Source organism: Pan troglodytes, chromosome 18 (assembly GCF_028858775.2).
Source record: "Pan troglodytes isolate AG18354 chromosome 18, NHGRI_mPanTro3-v2.0_pri, whole genome shotgun sequence".
Classification (NCBI taxonomy): Eukaryota; Metazoa; Chordata; class Mammalia; order Primates; family Hominidae; genus Pan; species Pan troglodytes.
The window spans coordinates 70,819,302-70,834,579 of NC_072416.2; the positions used below are offsets into that span (position 1 = coordinate 70,819,302).

General features: G+C 48.9%; 2 protein-coding genes across 2 annotated transcripts in view; both read right to left on the bottom strand.

Annotated features, from left to right (window-relative positions):
* Nucleotides 1–13,603, bottom strand: part of IST1 (IST1 factor associated with ESCRT-III) — an 82,214-nt gene extending 68,611 nt beyond the window's left edge. The window contains exons 1-2 of the mRNA XM_063796309.1: nt 13,475–13,603; nt 11,507–11,568 (exon numbers count right to left, since the gene is read on the bottom strand). The gene's annotated coding sequence lies outside the window, so the exon portion shown is untranslated. The remainder of the gene's footprint in view (nt 1–11,506; nt 11,569–13,474) is intronic.
* Nucleotides 2,246–13,552, bottom strand: ATXN1L (ataxin 1 like). The gene is made up of 3 exons (XM_016930135.4): nt 13,475–13,552; nt 11,507–11,568; nt 2,246–9,959 (listed from the first exon to the last, which is right to left on the bottom strand). The coding sequence occupies exon 3, from the start codon at nt 9,840–9,842 to the stop codon at nt 7,773–7,775; it is 2,070 nt and encodes a 689-aa protein (XP_016785624.1). The 5' UTR covers nt 9,843–9,959; nt 11,507–11,568; nt 13,475–13,552; the 3' UTR covers nt 2,246–7,772.
* Nucleotides 13,604–15,278: the final 1,675 nt, after the last annotated feature.

A 15,278-nucleotide genomic window follows, 5' to 3' on the forward strand; every position in this document is an offset into this window, starting at 1 on the left:
TGCTCCTCAGCTTAGGCTGTCCAAGCAGAGGTCCTTATTTGGGCCTTTACAAGTTGCCGAGGAATTAGCATGACACCGAAGAAAGAACCGATGTTGACTGTGATGATTATTCCCACAACCATAATGAAGATACCTGTGGTCCCAAGGGCTGTTTAAACCTAGCTTACCTTTTCCAAACTCAGAAGAAGTCTCTTCTCATAACTGGTGTTTTCTAAAGACTATGCAATACCTTCAACTAGGTGTGCAACTTTTCCCAGCAATATTGTCGAACATTTACAATTCTAGACAGTAGTCAGCTGCATCTAGGAATAGGCTCATAGAAATAGCTGCAATATTAAGGTGCACAGCACCAAGAAACTCATGTTTGCATTTTATTTGTGTTTTATTTGTTCACCAGAGGCAAGGTAGGAAAATAAGCTCACTGAAGAAAATCCAGAATTAAGGTGGTAAGAGAGCTCAGGTCAATAGTGGTTAAGGCTAGGGCAAAATGATTACTCTGGCAGGTTGTATGACTGCCAAACCATGGAGGAGACAAGAGCTGAGGTCATTTCTAAAAAGTTTCTGTGATGGTACAGAACAGGCACAGAACCTTCCTAGCCTGCACCAAAGGTTGTGTTCAGTTTAGATAATTATAGATCTTGAGGTCCAGAAGGAAGTGCCCTAGTTAAATTGTAGCCAGAAAAATAACTATGCCAGGAATGCGGACTTCTTCCAATATCTTAACAGGGAAACTTGGATTCCTCTCTGACCTCCATAGGTCCAAGGCTGTTTAACAGTGTCAACTGACCCCCACCAAACTAGGGGTTTTGTTTTTTGTTTGTTTTTTGAGACGGAGTCTCGCTCTGTTGCCCAGGCTGGAGTGTAATGACGTGATCTTGGCTCACTGCAACCCCTGCCTCCCGAGTTCAAGCAATTCTCCTGCCTCAGCCTCCCGAGTAGCTGGTATTACAGACACATGCCACCACACCCGGCTACTTTTTGTATTTTTAGTAGAGACAGGGTTTCGCCATGTTGGCCAGGCTGGTCTTGAACTCCTGACCTCAGGTGATCCCCTGCCTTGGCCTCCCAAAGTGCTGGGATTACAGGTGTGAGCTACTGAACCCTGCCTGGAGTTTGCTTTTTTGAGAAAGGATATCACTCTGTCACCTAGGCTGGAGTACAGTGACAAGATCATAGCTCACCATAACCTCTAACTCCTGGACTCAAGTGATCCCCCTGCCTCAGCCTCCCAAGTAGCTGGGACTATAGGTGTGCACCACCACACCCAGCTAACAAACTAAGGTACTTTCACCAAGCAGGCTAAAATATTTGTTTTGAAAAATACATTTAAAAGAAAATACTTAGTTGGCGTGCTTGTAATCAATCCCAGCTACTCGGGAGGCCGAAGACGAGAATCACTTGAACCCAGGAGGTGGAAGTTGCAGTGAGCTGAGATTGTGCCACTGCACTCCAGCCTGTCAACACAGTGAGACTCTATCTAAAAAAAAAAAACAACAACAACAACAAAAAAACACAAAAACTATTTAATTTACTTAATTGACCCAAATGCCTTTCTCTCAGAGCTCCATACTGGAGTCCTACTTGGGATGCTTTAAAATGACTGAGTCTTCACTATGTGCCACAGATGATTCTAAGCGCTTTACATAGATGATCTCAGTCTTCACAAGAAACTCTGAATTCATACAAACTCAAGAGCTGCACCTCTGGGTTCAGAAGTGCCCTGCCACTTACTAGCTGTGTAACTTTGGGGAGGTTACTTAACCTCTATGTCTTGGCTTCCCCATCCACAAAATGGAAATAATACTAGCAAAAAAAGCTTGTCCGTACATACAAAGCACTTAGGATATTTTGTAGCCCATAATAAGTGTTCCATAAATGCCATTACTAGTGGCAAGCTTTCTAAATTTTAGGCAGTAGCTATGATTGGGGCTGACTTATTCCAGCAATTTCTGGCAGTATTCCTGAGTAAAGAATTGGGGAGAAGGCCAGCAGCGAAGGCACCTACAGATCCTTGTGATTCCACTAGAATCTAAGTCTTCAGGTAGACTTCCGGGTCTCTCAAATCCACACCAACAGAGGGGAAAGACCATGCTTGAGGACAAGCTCATGCCATCTCCCTTGAGCTCACCGCACAAATATAGCCACCATTTGTGTTCCATTACAACTGCTCCCACAAAGGTTTCTATCCCCCACCCCATGGCCACCATCTAAGGCTGGGATAGGAAGAAGGCGCAAACACCAAAAGGAAAAGCTAGTAGTTTATATAGATAGATATATAGATATATAGATATTGATAGATATTGTGTTTACATAGTCCACAAGTTAAATGCAGGTATCCATAAGAAGAGCATTAACAATAAAAATACAATCTGTGTGTAGCCAAGTACAGAGACTTAAAATGGTAAAACAGCAAAAAGGATCTCACAAAAGTACAAATATACAGTACAAATTGATTTATTTAAAACAGTTACAAAAAAGCACAACAAAATAGAGATTATCCTTAGAATTATTAATGCTTTGTTAAAGATCAGGTAGGATTAGAGGGTAAGAAATGGTATTGGGTGGAGGGAGCACCTGACTAGTTCTAAGGCTTTAGATACAATGCAGTTGATTACATATTAATTCAGCCATTACATACTGGGGATAGTAGATGGGGGATCAGTAATTTATCTACAGGGAACTCCTACACAGATCCATCCAGACCTCCCCAGTGCCATCCTTCTCCACTCCTTAGGACCCTAAAGCCACCTGGATGACAACATTCCCATCCTTTCTCCACCCCATTCCCTATCCGTATATTCTTCCCTCGCCTAAGGTGCTGTGCAAGCTGAGAGCAGTCTGCTCTCTGCAGCTGGATCATATACTGTTTTGGCTACAGGGATCCTGTGTGACTAAGAAGGTTGTAGGGGACAGCCTTGTTTTAATACTTTAAGTTAGCCATGAGTACAGTCAGTCCCTCCCCAACACAATCTAGATTCTCTTGAATGCAAGTATCAGTCAAGTGAGGGATCAACCCTGCCTTCAGCAATACCAGCAATGCACTAACCACTCACAGCTCACAACTACGTGCAAACTCCCTGCCCAGGGGGTGGGTGTAAAACCACTGTGTCATCAGCTCACACTCTTTCTCTGAAGAACCTCAGTCCCCATGACAGTCATAAAGACAAATAAATGCTTGCAAGTTTGACAACAGGTAAAGGCACATGGGCTGCTGCCACACACACTGCAGGCAGGAACCCAATTTGAGGCCATCTTCACTGCTGGGCATTTGCAGTGGAATGGCTTTGGGATCACAAAACTTTTGAGTTCGCAATCTACCAGGGAGGGATCTAGGTTTAACTGGAGAACTAATAAAGAAACCTTTAGTGTGAAAAGTGCATTTATGACTATTGTTCCTGCTGGGGAGGCAGCAGGGCAAACCGCAACACCTCTCCTCCTTCCGCCCCAGGCACTGTGCATAGTCTGCAGCTAAGGAGAGAGTGCAGTCGACTCTAGCATCTCTGGGGCCAGTGTCATCCTAGGCACAGACCAGGCTTCTGGTCCAAAGATGGATCCTAGAGTTGAAAGAGCAACTGACAGCTGCAAAGACCCAGATGCTTATTTTATTATTGCATAATGTGGGAGACCTTCCCTACCCCAGGAAAGCTGGAGAGTGAAGGCTTCCCAGCAAAGGGCAAACAGGTTCCTGATCGACATCCAACCTAATAAGGTTCAGCTCCTCAACTGTAGTGTACACTTTTGCCCATCTGGAAGGTACTATAGCTTCAGTGTGGTTTAGTAAACTTAGCCTAGGAGGCCAAGATGTCTCCCTAAAACTTAGTCTCTGTCCTATTTACTTTGTTTATAAGACTGTGACCTAACTTCCCATGGCCAATTCAATCGACTAGGTTATCTTTACTCCAATGGACCCAGGCCTTTTCCCAGTCAATCCATGTCCAACCCTTCATCTCCAGCGTGATCACTCAACTCTTCAATATGCCTGCTTGCTGCAGGTTTAAACCACACCACCATCCTGTGCTTCCCCCTAAATCGCCCATGATGCCCGCAGGTAAAACTAAAACTAAACCCCACTTGAGGTGCTATTTCAGCCAAACTTTAAACCCTCTCCGAACTCCAGAATCCACCTAACTGGAGCTGGACGAACTTCACTGGGATGCTGGCATGGGCCCTAATGTGGTTCCCTTCATTTAGTTTTTAAAACAGGATACAAGATACCACAAAGGAAAGAAGTTAATACAACAGAAGACACCACTAGTAGAAACCTGCTTGTTTCTCCCTCAAGATAGACATTTGGAGCCAAAGGGCTCCCAACAGCACTGAAGCCTTATCCCTTTGGATTTACCAGCCCACCAGCAGCATTTCATACCATCCCTATTGAACATGACTTCGCTATAAAATAACATGGCCTAACACAGGTAAGAATGAACCGGACGCCTACACTTAATCTACATGGCCAAAGACATGGAAGGATAGGGAGCTGTAGAGGACAGCAGGCAGGACAGTGAGCAGACAGCAGCAGTGGCAAAGCAGCGCAGGGCAAAGCCCTTGGTGTTATGACCAACTGAGACCAAGAATACAGAAGGATCAGCCCAGATTGGCTGGGGGCCCTCCCCTCAGGTACAAGTACTCAGCTCTGAACTCCCAGAGCCCCTTCCCCCCATGCCACCTCTTCCTCATGTATACTAATCTTGATAGGAATGATTCAAGACTTGGCTTATTATCCATCCATGACTGGGTTCCCCTATTCCCAAATTGGTATACACATTTTTATACAGCGCCAGACAGTCAGCAGTCCTCCTTTCTATTCCTAAGAGCTGGAAATGTCCTACTGCTGACAAGGGACAGGCTCTGGCCCTTGTCAACTGCTCATTCTTAAAAAGTTGGTGACTTCCCACTAAAATACTCTCTAAAAACTGCTCTCATGTCTCCTGCAAACTCAGGAAATTCCTATAAGGAAGAATGGACACACCACAGGTTAGTCATATTTTTCATGCCTGGAGGAAAAGACTAAACTAGAGGTTAAAGGCAAGGGGGAGGCCACAGCTCTGACCGAGATTTAGAGCACAGAGATTCTTTTCCTGGGGACCATATTTTATGACAGATACCTTTGCAGCTCAGCAAAATCAAGTATTAATATGGTATATATGCATGGAACGATATTGTGGTATTACAGGAACTGCTGGTATTGCTTCACCAGCAAGAGACAGCAACAGAAAGGTCAGGGCCCAACTTGCCAGGGTCCTCAAGAATTTCTCTTTCCAGAATTCAGTGGAAGTTACCAGGTTGGAAAGTCACAAGTAGCCCAAGTGGAAGGTGATTTGATCTAAACTAATTGGTCTGTATCTGGTTAGACATAGGTTTGCCCCATAAGGAGAAAGCTCAGCTTGTGTCCTTGCAGACACTGCTTGAGCATCTACTGTGTACATGTCACTAAATTCAGTTGATGAGCCTTCCTATGAGGAAGGACGCTTGTGAGAAACCCATGCAAACAATGAACTCTAGGAATGAGTTGCTCATGAAACAGCCAGAGATGAGGCCTTCTCCCAAGGCCTTCTCCTCATTTGAGGGGATTCCTCAAGACTCAACCCTACAGGCCCCCACTGTAGGAAACAAGCCAGAGAAAGCAGCATTCAGAGAATGGGGGACAGAGAAGGGGAAAGACATGATCCCAAATGCAGTACAAAGTTGGTGTCTGGTTCTGACACAAACCAGATACTGAAGCACTCACGGTCAGGTCAGCAACTTCCTTTGATGGACCCCCAAAAGCTGACTGACCAGGAAAACTGCTTTCAAGGAATGAAAGAGTGGAGGGTAGGGCTTGTAGCAAACAAGCCAGTTTCAGTCACTCTGTTCCCCCAGGAGAACAACCTTTAGCACCTGAACACTAAGAATGACTCCATTCTCAGAACTTCCCCTCCCCCAAGGAGGTAGGTAAGATTATTTATCCCCATTTGGCAGGTGGGGAGGAAGTGAAAGAGCCAGAGGTCACGAGACTTGCCGAAAGTCCTTGACAGAGCAGAGATCAGACCTCAGAGGTTTGGACTCCTGATGCCAGGCCAGGTCTCGGCCAATCCAAGTATACCTTATAAAGGACATGCCAGGATCATAGCCTGGGAGAAGTCTAACCAGAGAGCTGCGTGGACAATACCCTGAGTTGCCTTCAAGAGTCTAAAGACCCCCAAAAAACAAACAAAAAAACTTACCCACCTGAAAGCTAGTGGGGGAGCCTAATTCCCAATACCCAGTGGAACCCCACGGTCTGAGCTGATGCTAAAAGTTGTGAAGAAAATGTGGGATTAAGACATTGGTGGGGGGTAAGGGGGGTGCCAATGCAACCAAGATTGAAAATACTTTTTGCAGAGGAATATACCACCACAAAATGACATCTATTCAGGTATTGAAATGTTATCAAGACTATCCTAGAATCTTAGAGCTGGTGGTGGGAGGGGATGGCTTGGAGGCACCAGAATGCTGGGAGAAGCAGTGGAATAAGACGGGAGGGGCATATGGGACGTGTGAAAATGCCATGATGGGCACTGCCCAGCCACGCATTCGCCCTGGCCCAGGGCATAGTTCCCTTCTTGTTTCTTCACCAAGCTGTTTGGCAGTGGAAGTGGAGGGGACATGATTTTGAGATTTTAAAAATAGAGATTATAGCTGAAGGGGAAACCAGAGAGACCCCCTACCCACCAAAAACTAGAGGTCTTGGTCAGAGTGGACAAAACCAACTTTGCAGACAAGGAAAGGCAGTGCAGCTACAAATGAGGCCCAGGTCACGACACCATGCAGCGGTCAGGGCAGCAGGAGGGTGGGGGTGGCGCAGGCACTTGGGCACAGCACAACACAGACAAAGGTGGGGGGTCGGTGCCTGGGAAAAAGGGTCTACTAGTTCTTTCTAAAGTCACCATTACCAGCAAGATTCTGTGAGATTTCAAAGTGGGTCTGGCATGCTGAGTTGGAGGAGCTTTGTTAGGTGAGCTACCTTTCCAGAGGGCCTGCCTAGAACCCAGTCAGCCTGGCTATCAAGTCTTTCTCCCAAAGTCCCCTGACTGAGTCCCTGGCAAGGTAGTACTTCACTCTGAATCCTGAAGGGGCTCTCCCTCCGGGCCCCCGTGCTGCTAGAAGCCTTGTAGGCAGAATGGTGAGGAGAGATGGGGAAGGGCTATGAAGCAGAGGATCAAGCAGAGTCCTGCAGATGAGAGTGCTCCTCCCCCACACACCCAGCCAAAGACATCTGGAACAAAATCACCCTTTAAAGTGCGCATCTCTCACAAGAAGGGTTCTGGGTGGGAACCCTCTTATTTCCAACCTTGGGGCCTCCTGCCCTTCTACCACAAAAAAGAAAAAAAACTTCTGACAGTTTAACTGCTACTATAAGCTGTGGATCATCATTTTTGGCTCTTTCTTTACTCCCTCCCTCTGCCATCTGCTCCCAAAGCCTGGACTTTCTCTTGCAGGAGCTAGGGATGGGGAGGAAAGAACAGGGAGGCCCTGATTTTGGAATGTTTCTTCTCCTGTGTGCACCCCCTTCCTTCCTTGCCCCAGGCCTGCTGCTCCCCATCACAACACCCTCTGGGGTTGTCCTGAAAGGACGCCATGGGGTAATGAGCAACAGATCCTGCCTTGGGAGGCTGACTTCATGCCTCCCCTTTCCCCCAAATCTCACTGCCAAGAAAGCCATTCCCTGCTCGGCGTGTGCAAATCCTCTGCCTGCTCACGGCGGCGAGGCGAGGCTCTGGGGTAAAGCCCCAGTCCTGGTCTGGGGAAGAGGTTCATTTTCCCGCATTGGAACGCCCTTCAATGGACAGCTTTACCTCCTGTGGAATGAAAGAGGGACGGAGCAGTGCAGCCCGTGCCTCCTCCCCTTGCATGCTGTATCTTTGGAAGCTCGGGGCTGGCCAGCAGGCCTGAGCACCGGACTCAGGCTGGGAAGGCTCTACCACACGGGAGCCCTCTCCTGCCGGCTGGCTCTTCCCCTCACTGTCACATAGCTCTCTGGATCCCAAGACCGTCCTCTCAGGCCTTTCTCGGGGGGGACCCAGCTGGCTTGGGGGAGCACAGCTGGCCTGAGAAACTGAGTTACTGTTCAAGCTCTGTAAACTGATAGAGATGCAGACATCTCCCACCTGTAGCCGATGGCAGGGCAGAGAGAAGAGTTGTGTCGTCCGCCCAGGGCTGCAAGAGGACCAACCCTGGCCATATACAAAGAAGGGGTGCTCGGGGGGCACTTCGATGCTCACTTTGCTCTGCTGCTCACCAACCACAAAATGCAGCATGACAAATCCAGGCCATTGGCTCTCCTGAATGTCCACGACCGTGCTAGAGTCAATCTTCAGCCCCCCGCTCACTTCGGCACTGCGCACAAAATCCTGGGTCTGGAGGTCCTCCACCCGCTTCAGCTCTCCCGTAGCCAGCTGGATGATGGCGCCTTTCATGAAATGGGAAGGCAAGTGGGAGGAGGTAATGGGGGGCGGCGTTGGCTCCTTGTCTGGGAAGGTGGCTCTGGCCTGCACATCCAGACTTGATGCTACCAGGATCTCCGAGCCCACAGGCAGCAGGCCTGAGTCAGTTCCAGTGGGCACCAGGTTGCCATTGGCTACAACCATTGCTTTGGGTAAAGGTCTATGTTTTACTGGTTCCTGATGGGACTGAGGGTAGAACCCACGGGCCTGACTTTTCTCTGCCAGCTCTGCAGGGTTCCTGGCTGACCCTCGCCCCTCACCCTGATGGTCGGGGGTATGATGGGATAGGTTGAGGGGGCTGGGTTCCTCCTTCCTCTGAGCTGCCACCACACGATAGTCCTGAGAAGCTAAAGCGCCAACCACCCGCTGGACCTCAAGGTCAGTGTCCGGGGTCCCCCGGTGTGCTGGTGCTGCTACCTCTACCCGTGGAGTCTGAGAACCTGAAAACAACTGTCCATCCACCACACATTCTACCACTGGCACCAGTCCCTGGCCTTCACCCTTGCTGTTGGGGGAGTCAAGGGCTTCACTTTCCCGTCTTACTAAATTTCGCTCTCGTGGTCTCTGTCCTCCATTTGCAGCAGCTGCTTCCAGAGCAGACTGGCTCTCCTGAGGGGTAAGAACTGGGCTGGCACCTGCTGGAGGGGTTTCATGCAAAGTATACCCAGCAGGTAGCCTGGACATCTGATAATAAATGGGCATCCGACCTGGAGCAAGGTCCAGCGGCTGAGTACTTGAATGATGTGGCAATTGCCCAGATGGGGAGGTGGCAGAGGGAGCTTTGTTAAATGAGTGGGCCGGGGAGGGAGCCTGTGGGGGAGGAGTGGCTCCTTCAGCCAGAAGTGAGGCATATGGCACAAAGTGTGGAAGGTGAGAGGTGGCAAGGTTGGCAGAAGGAGATAGGAGGGGACTCGGTAGGAAATTAGGTGGCACAGCATAGGGAAGGCTATAAGGAGACCCAATGAACTGCAGCGAGGTGGATGGGAGCTGAGCATAGTGGATTGGAGGATAGTGGATGCCTGGATGTTGAATTAGTGAAGACGCTACATTAAACGTTGGGGGCAAGGGACTCATATTCACCACAGATGGGAGGCCAGTTGGTGAAAAGGTGGCAGGCGGCACAGCCACCTTATACAGCATGCCATACTGGTCCACTGTCAGACCGGTGATGGCCTCAGCTCCATCACCCCCCAGGCTGACTCTGGCTCCTGCCTGGCTCTGCCCAGCCACCACAACCCCTCGGGACCATTCAGAAGCATCACTGGAGGGTGTGTGGTTAGTGGAGCAGCTGGTAGTTCTCCCCATATCCTCGCTGGTCACGGGGAGGTCTCGTTTCTTTGGTGGAAGGCATTCCTGACTCCTTTCATGAACAGGTTTCATATTGCTTTGTGGTGTTCCTGGAGCCTGGAAGGAGTCGACTTGCTCCCTGGGGCATCAGAAGGGGCTTCTCTGTAGCTTCCCTGTACCCCTCTCTGCTTCTGGCTGGGGCGCCCACATCTATTAGGGAACAAATCAGAGGCAAAGAAAAGTAACCTAGGGATGAGCCAAGACAAAGGAAATAGAAAGAACTGTGCCATGGAGGAAGATGTAACAAAGGGGACTGTTAGAAAATAAGGAGGAAAGAGAAAGGGGCAGACAAGGAAGCTACCCCCAACTCATCCAGCCTGGGACATGAGAGAAACAGTCGGGGAAATCACAAGGCACAAAGAGCTACAGGGACAAGCATTCACCAATGCACAAATAACCTGTGGGCTCCACAAGCCCAGGGAGACCAACAGCTTCACGGTTAGTCATGTGTCTCATAAGCACCTTGTCTCTTTTCTGCCTTCTTCCCAAAGGGGGCTTTGAACACATGGTCTTTCCTGCTGGCTCTTTTGCTTTTTTTTTTTTTTTTTGTAAACACATGGAGTTTTGCTCTTGTTGCCCTGGCCACAGTACATGGTGCAATCTCAGCTCACTGCAACCTCGCCTCCCGGGTTCAAGCAATTCTCCTGCCTCAGCCTCCCAAGTAGCTGGGACTACAGGCATGCACCACCACACCTGGCTAACTTTGTATTTTTAGTAGAGATGGGGTTTCACCATGTTGGCCAGGCTAGTGTCGAACGCCTGCCCTTGGGTGATCCGCCCACCTCAGCCTCCCAAAGTGCTGGGATTACGGGTGTGAGCCACAGCGCCCAGCCTCCTGCTGGCTCTTTTTCTTAAGTTTCTCCTTTTGCTACCAAACATGAATGTGCCACCTTCTTTCCTGAACATATGACCTCATCCTTGCTTCCTTTCTGTAGCCTAATTTGGGTTATGATCTCACCTACTGCTATCCCAAGCCTGGCTAAAAACTCTCTTCCTCCTTTGCCTCATCTCATCAGTACCTCAAGGACCTAGGTGCCAAAACCCTCAGGTCTGCTTGTGTTTGTTTTTTTTTTAAAGACTTTGCTCCCTAACCAGGTTATGAAAATTAACATCTTTGACCCATGAAATAATACATTTTAACTCAGCCTCTATATAGTGAAAGTGATTAAACTAGTTTGCTGTCAACTTGTTTCTCCTCTTCACCAAAGAACAACAAAATTCTAAATTCTTCTGACCTTACATACACTTCCGGTTCCCTAGTCTCAAAAGGCTTCTTTTCTTCTCAATGATCACCTTCAATTTGCCTTCTCTATTCATTCCCTTTCTTTTTCTTTGTGCTTTCTTTTACCAATAGCTCCTTCTCCACTGTAGGTCTGCTCCAGGCACCACTCCATGAAATTCTGGTTCCATTCCTCTAAACATGCCTGTTTTTTTCCCCGTATCTGTATGATTCATAAGAAAGTTCTCTTTCCCTTTTCTCTTATTGTCACCTTTCACAAATGCTTTTGTCCATTGTTATAAAGCAACTTTTTGGTCTGAACACTTCAGTGCACATGAACTTTGCTGCCTATTTCTTCCAACCAGGTTCCAGTTCTTTGGATCTGAAAAGAGCTTTCTATATTACATTCTGTTCTGTTTTTCCACTGTGACATCGCAGATATTTTCCTGAAACAAGGAATTCAAAGTGCCGGTATTACCTGAGTTTCCAGTGGTGCTTCTGAGCAGCTGTAGTAAGTGTCCTCCCGGCTGGCTCGGGAGCCTAGAAGATAGAAACAGGAATGGAGTAAGCGGCTGCCTGACCTCTAATTCTCCCCAGGGTCACCATGAAAGGTAATTCCAAAGCATTAGAGTATACACGTCCTTGCCTCATCTTCTTCTCCACAGGTAAACAGTACATTTACCCAGAGTGCCCAGGCAGTTGAACAGAGAGAAAAACACCTCTAATGCTCCAACTTGTAAGAAGACATCCCTGAAAAAAAATTTCCATGTATCAAATTTCATTGGTTTTCCGTAACATCATTTCCCTAACATCTACCTGTGCCTGTTCCCCAAAGGATAAATTTGCTCCAATCCAAATTTCAGATAAACGCACAAATAAAAATGGAAGCTTTAACACTGTTCCCATACGAACAATGGGAAGCAGGAAAAATCAACTCTATGGATTTCCCCTTTATTCTGGGCCTATGAAAACATAAATGTGGAGTTATTTAAATGAAAAAAAGCAGCACTAGATGAAAAAGAACAATTATTTATGTTTCTGGGGCAGAAAAAGAGGTCAGGGGGGAGTCACTCAAGGAGAAGACTTATTAAGAGATTTTCAGGGTTAAAAAAAAATGAGCATATGTGTGTGTGTATGTAAAATTTTCTGAGTGACAGTATACCAAGTGCTGAATCAGGTATGAAAGAAACTGAAAATATTGCCTTGGTCCTCAGCTGGCTAACACTGGTGAAACAAAACTACCACTAAACCATCACTATGTGAATCTACACTTGCCAGAAACGCAAAGCGAGAAAGAATGGAGCCTTAACCTCTGAAAACAGAGAAGGCAGTACAGATGAGTGAGTGCTCTGAGAAACTGACTATCCTGTCCAAGTCCTATAGAACACTCTAAGCCTCAACCCAAACCGAATGCAACATTTCTCTCTTAAGATTGGCAAGGTGCAGGTGTACACAAAAGGTGGAAGGATAGGAAAACACAGTGGGAAGACAAATTCCTAATTCCACAAACACATATTATTACACAGTGGCATAAATAATGACTCTTTTCTCCACCAGCAGCTTTAGTAACTGAAAAGCAGCTTGCTTTCTTCTTCATTCCCAACAGAAACTGGGGTCACACTTCAATCCCAAAATGATCCTTGCTTTCCGTAACGAAAACTTTAAAGAAAACCTGCCTCCAGGTCACCCAGAAGTTAGCAAACACAGGCTAGTAAAGGGACCGAAAGAGGCAAAAGGTCTGCAGAAAGGACAACAAAGAGCCAAGCCTGTGCGCCAGGTTCCCACAACGCAAAACACACTTAAGAATCCGAAACCTCCGCCTCTCGAGAACCTCACTGAGCATCTCAAAGGGAAAACGCAGCTTGTGACCCCAACCGAGCTAACAGGCTGTTCAGGAGAGTTGCCAACGCTGCTAGCAGAGCCCGGAACCAAGCTCCTCATCACGCTTGGGTCGGAATCAAGGGGCTGAACCCAGCTGGAGACCCAAATTCTCTGCGGGCGAGAGGTGCGCCCGACAGAAAGGGAGAAGCTTGTCAGAGACTACGGTTATGGCTCCCAGTGGTCCCGCAATCCTTGATCCAACAAGGGTAGGGCTCGAAATTGGGAATTCTGCGTTTAGAGAGTAGGGGGTCCACCCTTCACCAAGGGGGCAGGGGCGAGGCCCTGCAGGCGACGCTTCCTTGTCTGGGGGCCCTTCCCGCCCCCACAGACTCGGACACCTTGGCTCGCAGGCACACAGCCTCCGGGGCGCCGGGGCCTAAGGCCACCTTCCAGGACAGGCCAGAGAGAAGCGCGAGGGGGTCTAGGTGCGGCCTCTCCCCTCCGCCTGTCCACGGTTCATGGGCCCCGGCCCGCCGGAGCAACGGGCTCCTGAGGGCCACTTCCTCCGGAGCACCGACCCCAGGCCTGCCTGGCCCCGGCGGCCACCACTTCCAGGGACACTCACCAGCCCATTTCACAGCGCTTCCCAGGATCCACTCACTCGTCCCGGAGCCGCCGCAACCGCGGCCGCCGCCATCCCCGGCCCCGGAGCCGCCCCACACCCAGCGCCCCCCCAAGCCGGGCGCCCGGAGATGGCGTCAAGCGCGTCCCGCCCCCGGCGCGGAGAGATTGCGTCACGGCCGGGGTGGGAGAGCAACGCCCAGGACTCCCCGGGAAGGGAGGGTGCTACACTGCTTTCGCGTCGGGCGTTCCCTCTGGTGGGTGAACAAACTCCTCTCCCTGGGACCGGGTCACGTGAATAGGGCTGGGCCCGGCCTCCTCAGCCTGACCCCACAATGACCCCGCAATCTTTCCACCTCAGTAAATTTTGGGGGTTCCCAAACAGAGCCCCGGGGCGTGGTCATCGGCGACCCCCCATTTCCTGGACTTCTTGTCCTGACTTGTGCAGCCCCTTCTGGGGAACTTCGGGGGACCGCGAGGTGACCTAGGCTCAGGAGAAAAGGAGATACCTCTTACCTCTTGGGGACCCAGGTGGAGATAGGAAGTCTTCTTTTTTTCTTTTCTTTTTTTTTTTTTGGAGACAGAGTTTCGCTCTTGTTGCCCAGGCTAGAGTGCAATGGGCACGATCTCGGCTCACCCAACCTCCGCCTGCCAGGTTCAAGCAATTCTCCTATCTCAGCCTCCCGAGTAGCTGGGATTACAGGCATGCGCCACCACGCCTGGCTAATTTTTTGTATTTTTAGTAGAGACAGGGTTTCTCCTTGTTGGTCAGGCTGGTCTCGAACTCCCGACCTCAGGTGATCCGCCCACCTCGGCCTGCCAAAGTGCTGGGATTACAGGCGTGAGCCACCGTGCCAGGTCAATAGGAGCTCTGTAAGTGTTGAGAAGTGGCCCCCGAGGGAGCTAAGAGTGAACCCCACTCAGGATCTAGGGGAAGGTGACAAGGAGTGGAACACCTGAAAGTTTAGAGAGAGCCCGGGGTTTAGTACAGTGAGAAGCAGCTTGGTTTAGTGGAAAGAGGGCTTGACTACTCAGTGAAATATTATTCATTACAAATTAACTAGTTATTCATTACAAATTAACTAGTCAACTTCATAGTAACATGAACATCTGATTAACTTAAGTGAAGACAAAAGTGAGCGCCAGTTGAATTTATGTTTGAATAACAACTGTGTTTTTGTTGTTGTTGTTTGTTTTAAAGTATTAGGTTGGTGCAAAAGTAATTGCGGTTTTGGCCACCGAAATGGAGACTTTCAGTTTCTTCAAACTCTGTTCAATAAATAACAATTGGGCCAGGCGCGGTGGCTCACGCCTGCAATCCCAGCACTTTGGGAGGCCAAGGCCAGCGGATCACGAGGTCAGGAGATCGCAGACCATCCTGGCTAACACGGTGATACCCCGTCTCTACTAAAAATACAGAAAATTAGCCGGGCATGGTGGCGGGCACCTGTAGTCCCAGCTACTCGGGAGGCTGAAGCAGGAGAATGGCATGAACCCGGGAGGCAGAGCTTGCAGTGAGCCGAGATCGTGCCACTGCACTCCAGCCTGGGCAATAGAGTGAGACTCCGTCTTAAAAAAAAAAAAGATATGTCATTGCAGTTGCGTGTATGTGTGTGTGTGTGTACATATAATTTTTTTTTTTTTTTTAGCCCTGTCGCCCAGGTTAGAGTGCAGTGGTGCCATCTTAGCTCACTGCAGCCTCAAATTCCTGTGCTCAAGCAGTCCTCCCACCTCAGCCTCTGGGGTAGGTGTGATGATAGGCATGCACTACCATGCCCAGCTAATTTTTTAAAATTTCTTGCAGAGAC

What these genes read in the sequence shown, in the direction of transcription:
- ATXN1L (XM_016930135.4), bottom strand. Translation starts at nt 9,842, where the DNA reads ATGAAACCTGTTCATGAAAGGAGTCAGGAATGCCTTCCACCAAAGAAA.